Source organism: Coenobita brevimanus, chromosome 91 (assembly GCF_032717465.1).
Source record: "Coenobita brevimanus isolate Jiangsu-jjx chromosome 91, ASM3271746v2, whole genome shotgun sequence".
Lineage (NCBI taxonomy): Eukaryota > Metazoa > Arthropoda > Malacostraca > Decapoda > Coenobitidae > Coenobita > Coenobita brevimanus.
In genome coordinates, this window is record NC_137044.1 from 17,775,057 (window position 1) to 17,795,144 (window position 20,088).

A 20,088-nucleotide genomic window follows, 5' to 3' on the forward strand; every position below is an offset into this window, starting at 1 on the left:
AGCTTTGAAAGCACCCCATAGCTACAGTATTGTACTGTACTGTACTTACCACCCAGTGAATGGCAGACAGGCATCATAACTGGCTAATCTGTACAATAGCTGGCATACAGTAATCTTGTGTGGTCTAGTGGCTGATGTAATCACTTAATAAGTGTTGGAAAACTCATCCTCCTCCACCTGCTGGAGCTAGGCAGTGAGTGGGGACGTGCAGTACCCACCACTGAACACAGTGTTGCCATGTCTCAACCAGCTAGCCAGGCAACTTTGACCATTCGGTAGGGAGGCAGATGGCCATTTTTGCTCAGCGGATGGGTTAGGGCTTATTACCAGCACGCGTGGCTCAAGAGGCCGGCTAGCCAGCCGGGTGACTTTAACCTTTCGATAAGGAGGCGGATGACCATTTTTACTCAGCTGGTGGGTTAGGGTCTGTTACCCGCTTGTGGCCAGAGAATTTGGCTGGCTGGCTGGGTGACTTTGTTTGATGAGGAGGTGGATGGCCATTTTTGCTCAGCTAGTGAGTTAGGGTCTATTATCCGCATGCGGCCATAATAGAGCCAAGGCCTATGTTCAGATATGGAGCATGTCCGGATACGAGACATCCAGATAATTGAGGGGTTACTGTACTTTGGTTGACAATTGGTTGAATCTATAGTAGGATCTGGAAAGAAGGTTAAAGTCACTCATGATGATAACCGTTTTGCCCAGGGTAGACTCTTGAATGAAATTTATTAGAGCAGTGTTCTCATCAAATGAACTGGAAGGGGATTAGAATACTGCTAACAAACAGAGATTGAAAATAGGCAAGAAGATAGGTAAAATATTAGGAAACCGGGGTTTGTCAGTACTGGTCCAGGGCACAGCATTTATTGAGTTTTTTCAATAAATGTAGACACCATGATTAGGGCTAATAATAAGGATCATTACAAAATATGGATTAATGATGAATGTTAAGAAGAGAGTCAGAAATCTGGGGTAGAAGCCAAGTTTCATTAACGACAAAAATACCGGTATGATTACCATGGTTTTGCCAAAAATCATGCACAAAAAATACTTTGTTGGCTAGATTATTAACATTCTTCAGGGCAAAGTCTTAGAAGAAAAAAAATGGTAGATAGAGAGGAAGGGGTGGTTCTGGGGGGAGAAATAGGAGGGCAGGATGATGATGACCGTGAAGCAGATGGGTGAGGTGGGGAGTTTTTGGTACTTTGTTCAAATGAGACATCGATACTGTGCATTTGTAATTCTTATTTCAAAACACAAGGATGCTCATAAATTTGTGTGGTATTGAGGGAATGGCAATTGTGTTGAAAGGAACCTGATTGATTAGGTGCTCATAGAGAAATCGATGCTGGGTAGTGCTGCTGGTACGAGGGCAGTGAGAGGATGATGTGGCTTCTCAGATCATATGATTGTGGTATGCAAGATCAAGCCGAGAGGCCAATGTGGAGGTTTGTCAGATCATATGATTGTGGTCTGCAATATCAACCTGGATGGAGTGAGGTTGGCCAAGAGAGAGAGAGGAACAGTCAGGAAGAGACATTGAAAGTCGAGAAGCTGAGGATCAAAGAAATAGCAGATGAATACAGGGCCAAAGTAGGGGAGGAATTACAATCAGTGAATTGAAATGAAATGGATCTGGACACTCTGTGGAATACATACAGGTATAGCAATTGCTGTGTTAGGAATGCAAAAGCAGTGTACGGTGTGGCAAGAGTAACAACAAAGAAGAACGGTACGGCATGGTGGGATGAAGAAATTAAGAGAGCAGTGGAGGAAAAGAGGAAGTGGCTAGAGTGATACACGACAGGGGTTCAGTTGAAATAAGAACTGAATATATTGAGAGCAAGAAGCACATAGATACTAGTGAAGAGAAAAAAGGAGGAGGTAAATGATGATGTAGGAAGAAAAATGAATGCACGCACTCTGAAAATAGGAAGTTATTCTGGAAAGAGGTTCAGAAATGTAGAAGTAAGGAACTGTGAAAGTGTGAAGGATGTAAGTGGTAGATTATTAACCCATGGGAATGAAGTAAGGACTAGAAGGAAAGAATATTTTGAAAGTCTGTTGCATGGAAATGGAGAGAGCTAAGTGACTTACCATGATAGGTTTTGGGAGTATACAGAGAAGGAATGTAATGCCAGGAAACGTGACACTCGCAGAGGTGAAGAACGCTGTGAGGTGGCTGAAAAATGGGAAAGCAGTCGGAGTTGATGAGGTGTATGCAGAGATAATTAAGTGTAGTGGGGAGAGTGGAATGAAGTACTTGTTGGAGATATGTAAGAATGCATGGATGAGTGAAACTGTGCCAGTAGAGTGAAAAAAGGCAGTGATTGTACCCCAGTACAAAAATAAAGTTGAGCGAAGTGACTGCAAGAATTATCGAAGCATAAGTCTGTTGAGTGTTGTAGGGAAAGTGCCATACATGGAAGAATTATTATAAAGTTAGAGAGATATCAGAAGTCCTAGTAAATGACGAACAGGATGGCTTTAGGAGTGGCAGAGGATGTGTGAATCAAGTATTTGCAGTGAGACAGATAGTGGAGAAGGCATGTGAGAAGGACAATAAGGAGTTTATAGCGTTTATGGATCAGGAAAAATTATATGACAAAGTAGACAGAGAAGGATTGTGGAAGGATTTGTGCATGTAAGGTGTAGATGGTAAGCTGCTAGGTGCCATCAAGAGTTTTTATGATGGTAGTGAGGCATGTGTAATGGTAAATGAGCATCTAAGTGAATGGTTCACAGTCAGTGTAGGCATGCGACAAGGTTGCGTGATGTCCCCTTGGTTGTTCAGTATATACAGGCAGCCCTCCACATTTGCAGGGGTTAGGGGAAACAGATCCCCGCGAATGTAGAATTTCCATGAATGTTTGGTGCGCCCTCCCATAAATGCCTCTACAGCTGCAAATCCCCCCCCCCCCCAAGTAAGTGTGCACATGGTGTACCTAATAAACCATATCTGGGACCTGAAAGAAGCATAAAATACCACAAATAGTAACAGACCACTTGTATAAAAAAGTGTAATAACAAATAAGTTTTGATTGGGTATGGCTGTACTAAGTTAGGGTAAATATGTACCTGGTGACTTCCACAGACTCCCGTGACTCAGTGCATCTCACACACATCCATGTGAGTGTGGGCAAGTCATCAGCTACATATTTACACCTTCTTACAACCATACCCATTAAATTCAGAGTTCGTTTGGTGTGGGCCTGATTTGGGATGAAATGACCTGCAAGCGTCTGCCCTGCAACACTTTGTGGCCGCGAATAGAATCTTGGTTCCACAGAGGGGCAATCCACAAATCTGCGAGACCCGCAAAAGTTAAATCTGCAAATGTGGAGGGCCACCTGTATGTGGATGGGGCGATGAGAGAAGTAAAAACACAAGTAATGGAGAGGGGGATGGTGTCAGTAATGAATGGTGATGGATGGAATATATCAAATTTGTTGTATGCTTTTTTTTTTTTTTTTTTTATGCGAGGAAGAAGGAACCAAAGGCCGTGGCCCGCAGTAACAGTCCCTTCCAAGAGAAAAACAAAATACAATAGAGAGCCAAATTCAAGATCCGATCATTTTGAGATGCCTGGACACACTGCGTTTGAAAGACTGGAGATCATAGGCAGCAGGAAATACAGACAGAGGGAGACAGTTCCAGAGCTGACCTGTTGCATAAATGAAAGACTGGGAGTAACGGTTAACTCTTGCATTAGAGAGTTGGACAGAAAAGGGATGAGAGTTTACTGCCAGACGGGTGCTACGCGCCCGTCGTAGAGGTGGAGGAATGCAAGCAGACAGTTCAGAGGAGCAGTGACCATTAAAGTAGCGATAGAAAAGAGATAAAGATGCAACAGTGCGGTGAAGAGACAGAGGTTGAAGGGAGTCAGTAAGAGGAGGAGAGTTAATGAGACGAAAAGCCTTTGACTCCACCCTATTGAGAAGAGCTGTATGTGGGGAGGCTCCCCACACATGAGAGTTGTACTCCACACAGGGGCGGATAAAACCTCTGTATAGAGTCAACAATTGTGCAGGGGTAAAGAAAGAGCGGAGTCGGCTTAGCACACCCAGTCTCTTGGAAGCAGATTTTACAAGAGATGTAATATGATCTTTCCAAGATAAGTCCCGAGTAAATGAAACCCCAAGCATGTTCAAGGATGATGCAGGATTAAGCTGAACATTATCAAACATCAATGGGTATACCTGTGGAAGATTTTGTCGGGTTGATAGGTGTAAGAACTGAGTCTTAGATGCATTAAAGACAACCATATTGTTTTTACCCCAGTCAGCGATACGAGCCAAGTCAGACATTAGGGTGTGCCATAGCCTCATCCCTTGTTTCTTGAAGTAACTGTTGAGATGGGCGTTGCGGGAACCGAATGGAAAGGTGAAGGGTGGAGTCATCAGCGTATGAGTGGATAGGGTTAGATGTACAGCTTAGAAGATCATTGATGAATAAAAGGAAGAGAGTTGGTGATAGGACAGAGCCCTGAGGAACACCACTGTTGATAGATCTAGGAGAAGAACGATGGCCGTCTACAACAGCGGCTATAGAACGACCAGAAAGGAAGCTAGCGATGAAGGCACAGATAGAAGGATAGAAACCGTAAGAGGGCAGTTTGGAAATTAAAGATTTATGCCAGACTCGATCGAAAGCCTTTGAGATGTCAAGTGCAATGGCAAAGCTTTCGCCAAAGTCCCGAAAGGAGGATGACCAGGAGTCTGAAAGGTAGGTGAGAAGATCGCCAGTGGAGCGTCCCTGACGGAACCCATACTGACGATCGGAAAGAAGGTTGTGATAGGAAAGATGCCTTAAAATTTTTCTATTAAGAATTGACTCGAAACTTTTGAAATACAGGACGTTAAAGCAATTGGACGATAGTTGGAGGGTTGGGAGTGGTCACCCTTCTTTGGGACTGGCTGAATGAGAGCAAACTTCCAGCAAGAAGGAAAGGTACAAGTTGACAGACAAAGGCGAAAGAGTTTGCCTAGGCAGGGTGTAAGCACAGAAGCACAGTTCTTGAGAACAACAGGAGGGACCCCATCAGGCCCATATGCCTTGTTAGTACTGAGGCCAGTGATGGTAGAAAATACATCAACTGAAGAAATTTTAATGTCAGCCATGAGGAAGTCAGAGGGGAGAAGTGATGGAGGAACAGCACCGGAATCGTCTAAGGTGGAATTGGAGGAGAAAGTCTGTGCGAAGAGATCTGCTTTATCAGTAGAAGAAATAGCTACAGAACCATCAGAGTAGAAAAGAGGAGGGAAGGATGATGAGGTAAAGTTGTTAGAAAGATTTTTGGCAAGGTGCCAGAAGGAGCGGGAAGAATTCGAGTTGGAGAGTTGAGAGCATTTAGTATGGATGAAATTATTTTTAGTAGAGCGAAGAACAGACTTAGCACGATTCCGGGCAGAAACGTAAAGATGATGTGATTCAGGGGTGGGTTGGCTCCGGTACCTTTTGTAGGCCCTCTCCTTGTTGCGGACAGCATTAGAACAAGCGTGATTAAACCAAGGCTTTCTTGCGTTAGTCAAAGGATATGAGAAAGGAATGTATGCTTCCATGCCCGAGAGAATAACCTCCGTAATGCGCGAGGCACACTCAGATGGCTCCCGGCCATGGAAGCAATAATCATTCCAGGGAAAATCAAAGAAGTACTGCCTGAGGGCCTCCCAGTTCGCGGCTCCAAAATGCCAAAGACGACGTTTCCCTGGAGGGTCCACAGGCCGTACTGGAGTGATAGGACAGGTTAAGGTAATAAGGTTGTGATCGGAGGAGCCCAACGGAGAGAAAAGATTAACAGAGTAAGCAGAAGGATTAGTTGTGAGGAAGAGGTCAAGTATGTTGGAGCTCTCTCCAAGGCGGTCAGGGATTCGGGTAGGGTGCTGTACAAGCTGCTCTAGGTCATTAAGGATAGAAAAGATGTAGGCTTGTTCACCAGGTGGATCCATGAAAGGAGAGGAGAGCCAAAGGTGGTGGTGAACATTGAAATCTCCAAGAATGGAGATTTCAGAGAAAGGAGAAATGGACAGAATGTGTTCCATCGTAGAAGTAAGATAGTCGAAGAATTTTTGATAGTCAGTAGAATTAGGATAAGTAAACAGCACAGATATATTTAGTCAGAGAATGACAGGAAAGCCGAAGCCAGAGTGTGGAGAATTCAGAAGAATCAAGTTCAGGAACACGAGAGCAAGATAAGTCGTTGCGTATGTATACACAACAGCCACCTTTGGCTTTGAAATGAGTATAGAGAAAGTAGGAGGATACAGAAAAGGGTTTGCTGTCGGTTGCCTCAGACAGCTGAGTCTCCGTCAGAAAAAGAAGGTGAGGTTTAGAGGAGGAGAGGTGGTGCTCAACAGAGCGAAAGTTAGATGAAAGGCCGCGAATGTTGCAGAAATGAAGAAGAAGAGAGTCAGACAGTGGTTCCAGGCACCTCGAGTCGTCACTGGGAGAGGGGCAGATGGCGGGGGCATTTATGGTCCCCCCCCCTGGGGACTCCGAGACTTGATTGAAAGACGCCATTTTTGTTGATTTTTGAAAAGGAAGTGTAGTGTGTACTGTGCATGTAGTTTGGTGAAGATAGTTAGAGAAATTTGTACTGGAGAGCATGCTGGCCTACTCTCTGTGTAACTGAGACACTGAAAAAGTTCAGCAAAGGGGGATGGTCAGGAACTAGTCCTGAGGGCTGATGAAACGGGAGCTCCAGCACTCCCTGTCATCAGCTTTCCATCCACCTCGGGAGTACTGCCCTGCTCGACTGGTGCTACAGTCTACTCCGCTGATGATGCAGTGCTACTTGCAAGTACCAGACAAGAGCTTGGTAGACTAGTGCAGTGTTTTTCTAGATGCCTGTGAGCATCGTGCCTTGAGAGTAAATGTAGAATGGTTATTTAGAGAGCAGGTGACTCCCATTGCGATGTTACAGTGAATGAAGAGAGACTGGAATTGGTGAGAGAGTTCAAATACCTGGGTATTGCGATGTTACAGTGAATGAAGAGAGACTGGAATTGGTGAGAGAGTTCAAATACCTGGGTACAGTCATAGAAAAGAGAGGAAAATACGCAAAAGAAGTGGACAGTAGAATGACACAAGAAAGGAAAGTAGCTGGTGCAATGAAGGCCTTCATAAGAAACAGAGGCTTGAGTGTTGCAGCTGCACGAGGCTTACATGAAGGAGTGTTAGTGCCAACTTTAACACACGGATATGAGACAATGGTGTGGCATGAAAATGAAAGTAAGAGCAGTGGAGATGGGACTGCTGAGGAATGTATGTGGAGTACAGAGAGTGGATAGGATTCGGAATATTGTGATTCGTGAAAGATGCAGGATGAGGCTGTGGACACTAGAATCGAAGTGAGTGTACTGTGATGGTATGGTCATGTGGAAAGAATGGGTGACAATAGAGTGGTAAGAAGGTATATCTGAGCGAGGTAGGCCAAGAAGAAGATGGAGGGATATGGTGGATGTGTGTGTGAGGAAGAAAGGTATGGAAGTTGGCGAGGCTAAGGTACTAACAAGAGATTGAGCTGGATGGATGAATTTTGTGTGGAGGAGTGCATAACCAGGGATTTGGCCCCCTTTTTAACATGGCAGCATTTGGTTTGGCTCTGTCAGATAGGTATATGTGAAGCTACAAAACATGGTGAAAGCTTTTTTGGCCCATCCGATGGAACCAGGATTTTGAGGGCTTGAATGATGAGTGAGTGGAAGTGTGGCCCATTGATTTGGGCAGATTTTGGCTGTCTGGACATTGCTGCTCCTCACTCTGCCTTAGGGTGGGAAAGGAGGTCTGGATGATGATGAATACTGGAACATGAATTATTTGACTGGCAATTTGGAAGTTGGATGCTGGCTGGGAAGAAGAAGAAGAGGAAGTGGTGTCATAACTTTTCAGTGGTTCCATCTGTTTAAAAGTAAGATCTTTTTTGATGAATGCATTGGAAAAAGCAGATTGTCTGAGATTTTGGGGGTTACCAAGAATTTCCCATCTAAAGGTAGGGTCAAGAATTTTGCTTGGATGAGATTTGGTCTGGTCGGAATGATCTCATGCAGTGTGATTTGCTTACTTGGGAAAAGATAGGCAAGTACATCATTGTATTTGACCTGAAGAGCTGTAATGTCATTACCCAGGTCTCTAATAACAATGGATTTGAGTCTTTTTTCATGTTCTGTGGCCTCGTCTACTTCATGAATCAATTTCTGAAACTCTGGTGAGCTTGATAGGGAAGAAACAAGTGTTGAGGAGTGGTAAGGGAAGCTTTGAGAAGTTTGACATCATTTTGAAGAGCTTGTACAGTACCATGGTCGGAATGATCTCATGCAGTGTGATTTGCTTACTTGGGAAAAGATAGGCAAGTACATCATTATATTTGACCTGAAGAGCTGTAATGTCATTACCCAGGTCTCTAATAACAATGGATTTGAGTCTTTTTTCATGTTCTGTGGCCTCGTCTACTTCATGAATCAATTTCTGAAACTCTGGTGAGCTTGATAGGGAAGAAACAAGTGTTGAGGAGTGGTAAGGGAAGCTTTGAGAAGTTTGACATCATTTTGAAGAGCTTGTACAGTACCATGTTAATTAGGGGTTTACTGAGTTTCATGTCCTTGATAAATCTAAATAGTACAGTACTGTACTGACAAATGTCTTTGCTCTTTTTTGTTCTCATTTTTGAAGGCTTCAACATGCTTGCATGCTTGGTCACCTAATGGTGTCTCTCTGTGCTGCTCGATCTCTGGCAGCCTCCCTATTCAGTCCTTTAACCCTGAGATCACACTCAGTGACCTCATCCTCGGTCTTTTTTGGTTTGCCTCTCTCTGCCATACCCCCAACATTAACACTTCTCACTTTCTGCACCCAGTTATCATCCCCCATCCTCTCCACATGCCCAGACCATCTCAATCTACCTCTCCTTATCACAGTACCAATACACTTCAGTCCCATCCTACCTGTCATCTCTTCCATCGTAAACCTAGCCCCCCACAGGCCTTGCATTCAAGGGTGCACCGCACATCCACCTAGTCATTGCCATTTCTGTATGTTTGAGCCTGTGAATATCCTCTTCCTTTACTGCCCAGGTCTCACCACCATATAGCATTACACTCCTAACACATTCTACATACAGATCCTTTAGCATGGAGGGAGAGCCCTCTCAGTGTCAGGAGAGGCAACAGCCCCCTGAACTTCTTCCAACCATTCCTCACTCTGGCCACAAAGCTAGCTCCAGCTCCACCTCCAGCACATAACATGTCTCCCAGATAACAAAACTCATCCACACACTCAAGAGACTCACCCTCAAGTTCAGTCCTTTCACGCCTGGCAATCTCCACATACTCTCCCTGACCCACTGCACACATGAAATCAACATTATCTCACAGTATACCTCTAATACCACCACATCACTTATGCACCCACTTATCACAAACACTGCACGAGATGGAATTACTTCCTATTCCCTTGTGACAAATTGCACATGGCCACTCTCCCTCTTCTTTGACAGTACCACCCCCAGCCTTAGATAAATGGGTTTAATCATGACTGGTAGAATCATCGTCATTGTCAGAGGGTATGGTATTACTGTCATAGGAGGCTCCTTTAGGGGTCCTGTGAGTATCAGTGGGCTTATGCTTAGTGAGTGCAGGAATAACTGATGTTTGAGAAATCTGCTGATAATTTAAAAACTTTAGGAGAGATATCACTGCATTTGGTGACTACTTGTGTTCATGTCCCACACTGATCACACTCAGCAGCATTTTCATTTACAAGATTTAGGAAATGGACGGATGGAATTGGGCACAAAGGGCTTGAGAGTAAACTTGGATAAAATAAAAATATTGATACCTAGAGCAGGTGTTGGTACTGTGATGGCAGGAATATGGTCTTGTGCAGTATGCCACAAGAGTGTGGGAAATAACTTCATTTTGTGCACTGTTCGTGATGAATGGGTGCATGAGAGATGTAGTTTTTTTTTTTTTTTAATGCGAGAAAGAAGGAACCAAAGGCCATGAGCCCGCAGTGACAGTTCCCTCCAAGAGAAAAACAAAATACAATAGAGAGCCAAATTCAAGATCCGATCATTTTGAGATGCCTGGACACACTGCATTCGAAAGACTGGAGATCATAGGCAGCAGGAAATACAGACAGAGGGAGACAGTTCCTGAGCTGACCTGTTGCATAAATGAAAGACTGGGAGTAATGGTTAACTCTTGCATTAGAGAGTTGGACAGAAAAGGGATGAGAGTTTGCTGCCAGACGGGTGCTACGCGCCCGTCGTAGAGGTGGAGGAATGCAAGCAGACAGTTCAGAGGAGCAGTGACCATTAAAGTAGCGATAGAAAAGAGATAAAGATGCAACAGTGTGGCGAAGAGACAGTGGTTGAAGAGAGTCAGTAAGAGGAGGAGAGTTAATGAGACGAAAAGCCTTTAACTCCACCCTATTGAGAAGAGCTGTATGTGGGGAGCCTCCCCACACATGAGAGTTGTACTCCACACAGGGGCGGATAAAACCCCTGTATAGAGTCAACAATTGTGCAGGGGTAAAGAAAGAGCGGAGTCGGTATTAGAAGTAGGATGCAAATAATGTTGATTTTGAATTTTCAGCATGTAAATGTGAGCATACAGAAGAAGAGAGGTGGGGAAGGATTAATCTTGCTGGAGAGTCTTGAGTTTGTGGAGGATTTGGGAGACATATATGCTGGAAGTGGGGTTCAAACTATCTCGGTAGCAAGGGTAAGGAGTGGTTGGAAGAAGTTTTGGGAATTATTGCCCTTCATGACACAAAGGGCTCTCCATCTGTGCTTAGGGGTCCTTGTATGCAGCATGTATTAGGAGAGTAATGCTGTACGGTAGTGAGACCTGAGCAGTAGAGGAGGAGGATATATAAGATTGGAAGGAATGATGAGACATGCATACAATACAGTACTGTACACAATGTTATTGATGTGATGAGAATGGGTATTTGAGATGGTTTGGGCATGTAGAGAGGATGGAAGATAACAACTGGGTACAGAGGGTAAGAGTTATGAATGTTGAGGGTAGAGTTGTGAGAGGCAGATCGAAAATGACCATTAGGACAGTCATACAGTGTGACCCCAGGGATATGGGACTGAATACATGTAGAGAGGTTGCTTGTGACTGAGCAGTTAAGAAAGCTGCTATTAGCTGACCAAGGCTGACATATGCAAACATGTTGGAGCTTTATATTCAAAATTATACTTATGATTTAATGATAAATATGTAGATCATGGTAATTTGTTAAATATTAAGTTTCACTCCATAAACTAGTCTACGTGGTGGTAAAATTTGTTTTTTCTCATATTTATTTTGTATGATTCATGCAATTTTTGTCTTAATTTGTATTGGAAATTAACAGTTTTTGAGATAAGCCCCTCTCCCCCAGCTCCTATTGATAATGGTGGACCCAGTGGGAAATGGGTGGGTGAAAACTGAAAACAGGATACAGTAATTTATCAGCATCAGAAATGAAGCTGAAAATATCATGGATCACATAAAAAACCAAGGGAAAAAAGCATATTTCTTAACCTCTCCTATTCTCTAAATTATGGAAATACAGTATTACTGCTGTAATGTTGCATGAAATCATTCACTTTTAACAAATTTATTTTTGTTGTTTATTATTTTGATGGATTGTTAATTGAATGTTGATATTTCCAGAAGAATTATAGTACAAAACCTCCAAGCAATAATGAATACCAGCCGTCCTCTCAGTGATCTTGGTCTCCCAGCTGTGCTGATAAGCAGATTGCAGGACTTAGACTTTGTCTTCACTGATGATGTTCAACACCTTCAGCCAGCAGAACTTAGCTCAGGTAAAGTTATAAGCATTCCTCAGTACAGTACAATATTGTTCCTTGTTTTTTCATACCATGCCCAAATACTGTAATTGTTGCACTTTCTGGGAGTGTAGAACTAATTCATGCAGTATCTTGTTAGTGTTTATTTTGCATAACATCTAAAGATAACAGTACTGTACTGTATTCATTGCAGTGTGCTACAGTACAGGTAAACCTCACAATATCGGGCTAATTGGGACCCAAGCCATTCTGAAAAAAGCGAAATTTCGATAAAAGCGACATCCGGATTTCCCCATGCTGAACTGGACTTTTTCCGATATATCCAACATTAGTCCAGATCGCACCGACGGTTTTTAAACTGATTTCCCTACCATTGCAGTACTGTACTGTATTATACATTCACTACAGTAATCATATGGTATAATATATATACTGTATAATAATACTGTACAGCACACTAATAAACATGTCATTTATTTACCTTATTGTGGTGAACATACCTGAAGTGGTCAGGCAGTCCGGACTGCTTGTGGCTTTATTAGACTTTTTCTGATATACAGTATAAGAATTTAGTCTGATAGCTCCTTGATTCCAATAAAACCGAATTCTGGACTATTAAAGTCTCTTATATTGAGGTTTTACTGTAGTTCTAATTTTGACCATGAGAGTCTAACCTTTACAGTCCAACCATTTGGCATTAGCCAGAATGCATTTTAAAACAGTGATACCCAACTATTTTCATTCTGTGGCTCTGTGGACAAATACAGTAACCTCCATGGCCTCCATCTAGCCTATTACAACTTTCAGAATTAACAGTGGATCATTACATGAATGAACATGTTGGGTAAGTGATAATAACAAGTTGAGGCATCAGACCTAAGGACTTGATGCATAAATACAAATGAACACTCAAAAGCCATTAATTTAAGCGAAGGGTGACTAAAATTACATTCTTGGTACCATTTGGGGCATTAGTAGTTTAGTCACAGCAATGAAAATAGAGGTCATTATGAACATGAAACTGCTTATGGTTAGATGTCCAGCATCTTTGAAAATACAGTAATGCTTTGCAGAGATAAGTAGACAAGAATTTTAGAAGCTTTTGGATGGCCAATTTGCTGATAACAGAGCAGCAAATAAATCTCAGCCAAAATACCATCAAGATCCTCCCTAAATTGTTTGTAGCACATGTATTGGTTATAATTTCCAGGAATTATCTTGAATTGCCTCCAGGTAAACTCTGTGAGAAGGTTGATGGAAAAAGAATTTCTCAGTATTTTCTATCATCTATCTATTGCCAGACACCTCAATCCCGTTTGGGGTGGCCACAAACGAATCGCCTCCAAGTCGCCCTGTCCCCCGCCATTTCACTCCCCTGCTCCCAACTCACACCCCCCTTTCTCATATACCTCTTCACCCCATCCCTCCATCTCATCCTCGGCCTCCCCCCTCCCTCTTCCCCCCTCCACCTCACTTACATACACTCTCTTCGTCAGTCTTTCACCCTCCATCCTCTCCACATGGCCAAACCACCTCAGTGTGTTCCTCATAACGCTTCCTATCACATCCACATCCACACCACAACGCTCCTTTATATCCTCATTCGTCAGCCTGTCACTCCATGTGACTCCACAGGCTCCTCTTAAATAACTCATTTCCACTGCTCTCACTCTTGACTTGTGTCCTTCCAGCAACGTCCAAGCTTCACTTCCATACGTTAGAGTTGGTATCACAATACTGTCATGTAGTAACTTTTTCACTTCCATGCTCACTTCCCTGTTTCTTATCACTGCATTCAAAGAACCAGCAACCTTTCTTCCCTGCTTTACCCTTTCAAGCACTTCACCCTCCAAACCTCCATCCTTACTCATCACACTACCCAAGTACTTAACCCGCCCCGTCCCGGCCACTTTTCGACCACTGGTACCCCCCAATCCCAGGCAATTTTCGACCTTTTTTTTTTTTGCTAAAACTTTCGCTTTTGGAGAGAAACATCGAAAATTCATAGAGAAATCGCTCACCTGAGGTTTAAAATACTCATTACAGGTAGGAGAGCCTCCTTACCTTACTGGGTTTTCTATCAGGCTGGCACCAAAGGAAACGAGTTCTATGGAAGGATAACTATTTCACACCACTCATAAACGGTATTTATTTATTTACTGTTACGAATTTATATGTAGTACAAGAGTATATTGGTTTTCAAGCAGTAATATAGGCATTATAAGCATTGGTTCACTCACTAATACCTGACCTTTTTTTGCCACATTACCTGATCATCATTTCTAACTGTTTCTTCCTCTAATGCTATGTAAAGTTTGTCCTCCACATTGTCATTGATTGGGGAATCACTCTGGCCCTGAATTTCGTACCGTGGCATGACATGGCTATACTGGCCAGGTCACTGATAACAGGTGAATTGCTGAGAAAAGGGCATGCAGGGGGGGGGGAGGAGGTCATGCTGGGTAAGGCATTGTCTCTGCCTGGCATCTTTTTGAGGAAGGTGTCGCGTGTATACGTACCAAAAATGACTCGCGAAAATTGAAAATTGTGGAAATTATGAACCTTGCAATTGCAGGACGTTGAAGTACGTCCTTGGGATTAGCTGTGACAAAACGTGAGGACGTGGAAGTACGTCCTCGGGACGGCGCAGGTTAAACGTACTCACATTTTCCAATTCCTCACCATCCAACCTCGCTGTACATTCACTGACTTCACCTCTCTCAGAAACCATAACTTTACTCTTCCCTACATTCACCTTTAGATTCCGTTTCTTACATACTTTCCCAAACTCATCCACCAAGCCTTGCAGCTCCCCTTCGTCTTCACTCAACAACACAGTATCATCTGGAAACAACAGTACAGGGAGTTTCCAAACACTATCCTCTTTCACCAGGGCCACACCAACATCCACTACCCTACCTTGTACCTCTTTTATTACCCCATCCATGTACAGATTGAACAACCATGGAGACATGACACATCCCTGTTTCAACCCAACTTTCAAAGAGAAAAATTCACTTAGTTCACCATCCACATGCACTGCAGCCTTCGCACCATTGTACATACTCTTCACAGCATTCAACAACTTCCCATCTACTCCATATATTCTTAACACTTTGCACAATCCTTGTCTATCCACCCTGTCATATGCTTTCTCCAAATCCATGAAAGCCGCATACAACTTCTCTCCCTTCTCTAGAAACTTTTCCACTAAAGATCTAAGAATGAATATCTGATCTACACAACCTCTTCCCTTCCTAAAGCCTCCCTGTTCTTCTCCAACTAATTTCTCTGTTCTTTCTCTAACTCTGTCAATAAGTATCCTACCATACACTTTTCCTATTATACTAAGAAGACAAATGCCCCTATGATTACCACACACTCCTTTTTCCCCTTTTCCTTTGTACAAGGGAATAATTATACCTGACTTCCAATCCTCCGGGACTCTACCTTCCTCCCAGGCCAATCTGCACATCTTCCACATCCATTCTACTACTATCTCTCCCCCATGCTTCAGCATTTCACCATACACTCCATCAATTCCTGGGGCTTTCCCCGATTTAACTTTCTTCATTGCTTCCACAACTTCTGTCCTACTGATTTCTTCCTGTCTTCTCACCTCCCTCCTTCTCCCAGCCATTCCCCAGCCACTTATACTCGCATTACTTCCATCCTCTATGTTCAACAATTCCTTAAAGTGTTCTCTCCATCTGCTCACTTTTTCTCCCTTCTCCACTAGTAATCTACCATTTTTATCTTTCACTCCCCTGCTAACTTCACTTCCACCCTGTCTTACTCTTTTCACCTCTTTCCAGAACATTTTCTTACAGTCCCTCCACTTTACACTCAGATTCCTTCCAAATTCCTCATCCACTCTCTTCTTACTCTCTCTTACTAATCTTTTCACCTCTCTCTTTTTTTCTACACATATCTCTCTCTTCCGCCTCTAAACTTCTTCCACGCCCCTATTTCTCATCCATTCATTGTATGCATTCTTCTTTTGTGCCACAGCCTGTCTCACCTCTTCAGTCCACCACGCTGTTCCTTGCACCCCCCTCCGTCTTCTCTTCCTTCCGCTCACCACATCACATGCTGCACATATTTCTTCTGTAAATATCCTACACACACCTTCCACGTCTCCCATCTGCTCCAATTCATATTTGCCCAATCGTTCCTCCAGTTCTCTCTTATACTCTGTCTTTTTCTCATCCTCTTGTAACCTTTCCACTCTCCTTGCAACTACTCCTTCTTCTCGTCTTTCCCTTCTTCTATTCCTCCATCTTACTTGAATCTTAATTCTGGCCACCACCAAGTAGTGGTCAGAAAGTCCACTTCCCCAACCTCTACAAGCTCTTGCATCCATGACACATCTTCGCATCCTTTCATCCACACACACATAATCAATCATTGCCTTCCTTTCACATTGGTGTTTTGTAAGGGGTTATACTGATTGTATAATTAAAAATGTGATTATAGACCATAAGTCTGCTGTATAATACATAGAGATAGCTATCCTGGCTAGTGTGGTTAAAGTCTTCAGTGAAGACTTTTGGAGGAAGCTACCACCTGCTACAGCAGTGTTTCACATAGTGTTACTGTGGGCAAAACAAGTTCATAGCCAAGTACAAGCATTTAGATGATAAACAGTTTCTAACAGAACAAGAATACTGTATTTAATTTATTTTTTAGTATCTGCGTCACATGTTAATCAAGACCAGCCTCTTTACACCCGTGATTTGCAAAACAATAGCAGGTTTTATGTTTGATCAGCATGTGTGTGTGTGTGTGTGTGTGTGTGTGTGTGTGTGTGTGTTTACCTAGCTATACAGTATTTACCTAGTTGTAATATACAGGAAATGAGCTATGCTTGTGGGGTCTCGTCTCCGTGTCTAAGCCGGTCAAACTAAGCTGCAAACTCTTTTAAGTTTTTAGACTAGACAATCTCTTTGTCCAGGCTGTTCCACAGGTCAGTGCATCTACAGTAGGCTAGCCCCTCATTTATCCGGACGTGTTCATTATCCAGATGCTGGACCATGGCTCTGTTAATCCATTATCCGAATGTAATGTGGGGGAGGCGGTGGCTCAATCGGTGGAGAGGTGGCCTGCAGTCCTACCAGACTCTGGTTCAAATCCCCACTGGGGCAGGAACAGTTCAAGGATTTGAATTTCATAAAATCAGGCTTTACTGATCTACCAGAAGACCCACCGATATGTCGATACCCCTGCTAATACTGATGCACCAGTCCTATATGAAACAGCCCTAGCATGTATTCAATATGGACAATGGGTGTTAGCACCGAAGTGGTGACATGTAGAGGTGTATGGCATGTAGGAGGACTACTGGGCCTTGAGAGCAGGCTGCGAAGCCCATGCCCAGAGTCGGACACATTTAAAAAAAAAAAAAAAAAAAAAAAAAAAAAAAAAAGTGCTATTATCCAGACGTAAAAGTCCCCGAGAACTTTGGCCAGCCAGCCGACATGTTCAAACATTCAGTATCATGGCCACTGAGCTTGAGCTGTGAGCGGGAAGTAGTCCATAACCCACAACCAGAGCTAAAATATCCATCCACCCTTGTATTGAATGGTCAAAGTCGCCCACTCATCCTATCACTCCCAACGAACCTCCAGCACCAGAGTAATAACTGTAACCTGCAAGTGGTGTTAAAATATCTGTACACATCCCTGCCACAAATACATGTTTGGCAAAGTGGCCGTCTCCCTCATTACCGAATGTCGAAAGTCGCCTGTAGTTGTGTTTCTGCCTGGCCACTCAGCATCTAATAGACCACAGGCCACAAGTAAATGTATGGTAAAGCACCCATCCGCCTGTTGACAGAAGGGGGAGAATCCTGCCCACAGTCTCGCTTCTCCTTCCCTCCCATCCCTCCTCCATACCCTACCGGCTCTCCCCCTCACTCTCTTCGTCCCTACCCTTCTCCATGGTGATAACAGTGACTTGTGCATTTTCAAAATTTTTTGCGAATTATTCGACTGCTATTAGTCGTATCAAAATTCCGAAGTGACCACAGGAAAGCTCATGAAATTCTGCATCTAGACATATGCTTAACTCTTGGAAGGTGTAGCCAGAATTTTGCGCTAGGATTGTGGGAACTTATATGAAGGTAAGTTTTACTCCTGAACACTTTATTATTGCTGCATTTATGTACTTTTACTGATCAGTTTTATGTATTTTTATTAGCTTATTTTATAATATAAACACCTGCAAAGATGATGGTATACCATTTATACCAATATAACTAACATCTGTTGACATATTTGCCAATGGAATTTGTTTGAGCCCTGGGAGCAATCACTTGTCACAGACACAGATTTTCAAACCATCGTCAGGTTTTTTTTTTTTAGATTTTTGTTGGTTATGCATTGTCAATATGGATAATCCTATTTGTGTTTTGATGTCTCAATATGGCAGAATGACTGGAAAACAGGGCCAAAATTAGAAAGGGTACTGTACATACAGTAGTGTATAGGTTGGGTGTTTTTTGGTTTTCAATTTTTTTTTTTTTTTTCATGGTTTTCTTGGTGTTTAGCTTTAATATGGGTAATCCTGTGTGTGTTTTGACGTCTGAATGTGGCAGAATGACCAAAAAACAGTGCCAAAATTAGGAGGGGTACTGTACATGCAGTACTGTATAGGTTGTATAGGTTGTGTGTTTTTTGGTTTTCAGTGTTTTTTTCATGGTGTCCGTGGTGTTTAGCATTGCTTTGGATATTTCTATGTGTGTGTTGATGTCTAAATATGGCAGATTGACCTGAAAACAGTGCCAAAATTAGGAGGGGTACTGTACATACTGACTGACGAGGAGAGTGTATGTGAGTGAGGTGGAGAGGGGGAGAGGGAGGGGAAGACTGAGGATGAGATGGAGGGATGGAGTGGAGAGGTATATGAGAGAGGGGGGTGTGAGTTGGGAGCAGGGCAGCGAAATGGCAGGGGACAGGGTGACGTGGAGGCGGTTTGTTTGTGGCCACCCTGAATGGGATTAAGGCGTCTGGCAATAGATAGATAGACTGTACATGTGGTCGTGCATAGATCGGGTGTTTTTTGGTTTTCAGTGTTTTTTTTTTTTTTTAATGGTTTTCTTGGTGTTTAGCATTACTTTGGATATTCCTATTTATGTTTTATGTCTAAATATGGCAGACTGACCCAAAAACAGTGCCAAAATTAGGAGGGGTACTGTACACTCGCTCCAGAAAGTATCAGTGCAGAATATGTGTTAAACATTATGACACAGGGACCAGAGGAAACTGGAGATTGCTGTTCTGTTCTCCAACATGCAGGCATCCCAAACGATAGATGACTGCTATATCAGATACCTCTTGTGTCCTTCATAATGAGTAGGGAATGGCTGTAAATGTTACAATTTATACGGGTATTAACGGGCTGTCACTGCCACACGTTCGAATCATTCCGGATGGCAACGGACCTACAGTGCACTGATACTTTTTGGAGCGAGTGTACATACAGTGGTGTATAAGTAGTTTTTTTGTTTTTTTGATGGTTATTTTGGTGTTGAAAATTAGATAATCTTACGTATGATTTGATATTAAAATATGGCAGAATGACCGGAAAACACTGCCAAAATAAGGAGGGGTACTGTACATACAGTAGTGTTTAGGGTGTGTCTTGGTTTTCAGTGTTTTTTCAGCATGGTTTTCTTGGTGTTGAGCATTATTTTGGATATTCTTGTATGTGTTTTGATGTCTATGCCAGAATGACCAGAAAACATGCCAAATAAACCATAGGTACTGTACAAATAGGTTAGGTAAAGGTTGGATGTGGGTTTAGGTAGGGTCTGGGTATGGTAGGGGAATAATGTTCATCATCCGGATGTTGTCACTATCCAGACATGCCTTTAGCTCTATTATGTCCAGATAAATGAGGGATTACTGTATATGGAAAACCATATTTCTTGATATGCAACTTGTCTTTTTCAATCTCTTTCCATGTCCTCTTGTTCCTCCCATATCCCAGACAAACAGATCTTCTTTGTCAGTTTTGTCTACACTCATCATGGCCCTGAACACTGCAGTCATGTTGCCCCTCTCTCTTCTTTCTTCTGCAGAAGGCAGACCCAGCTTTTCTAGTCTTTCTTTGTATGATAGATCAGCTAGGCTGGGGACCATTTTGGTTGCTGTTCTTTGTATTCTCTCGATCTTATGTTGTTCTTTTTATGTGGGGACCACACCACTGCTGCATATTCCAACCTGGGGAGAAACATAGGCACTATCATTTTTCATCATCTCATCTGTGTAATGGAATGCCAC

The 20,088-nt window shown here is 42.9% G+C and overlaps 1 protein-coding gene across 1 annotated transcript in view; it reads left to right on the forward strand.

Annotated features, from left to right (window-relative positions):
- Positions 1 to 11,697: 11,697 nt before the first annotated feature.
- Positions 11,698 to 20,088, forward strand: part of LOC145411898 (DNA repair protein RAD51 homolog 3-like) — a 176,385-nt gene continuing 167,994 nt past the window's right edge. Inside the window, exon 1 of the mRNA XM_080281870.1 lies at positions 11,698 to 11,821. Coding sequence (XP_080137996.1) covers positions 11,698 to 11,821 — 124 coding nt within the window. The remainder of the gene's footprint in view (positions 11,822 to 20,088) is intronic.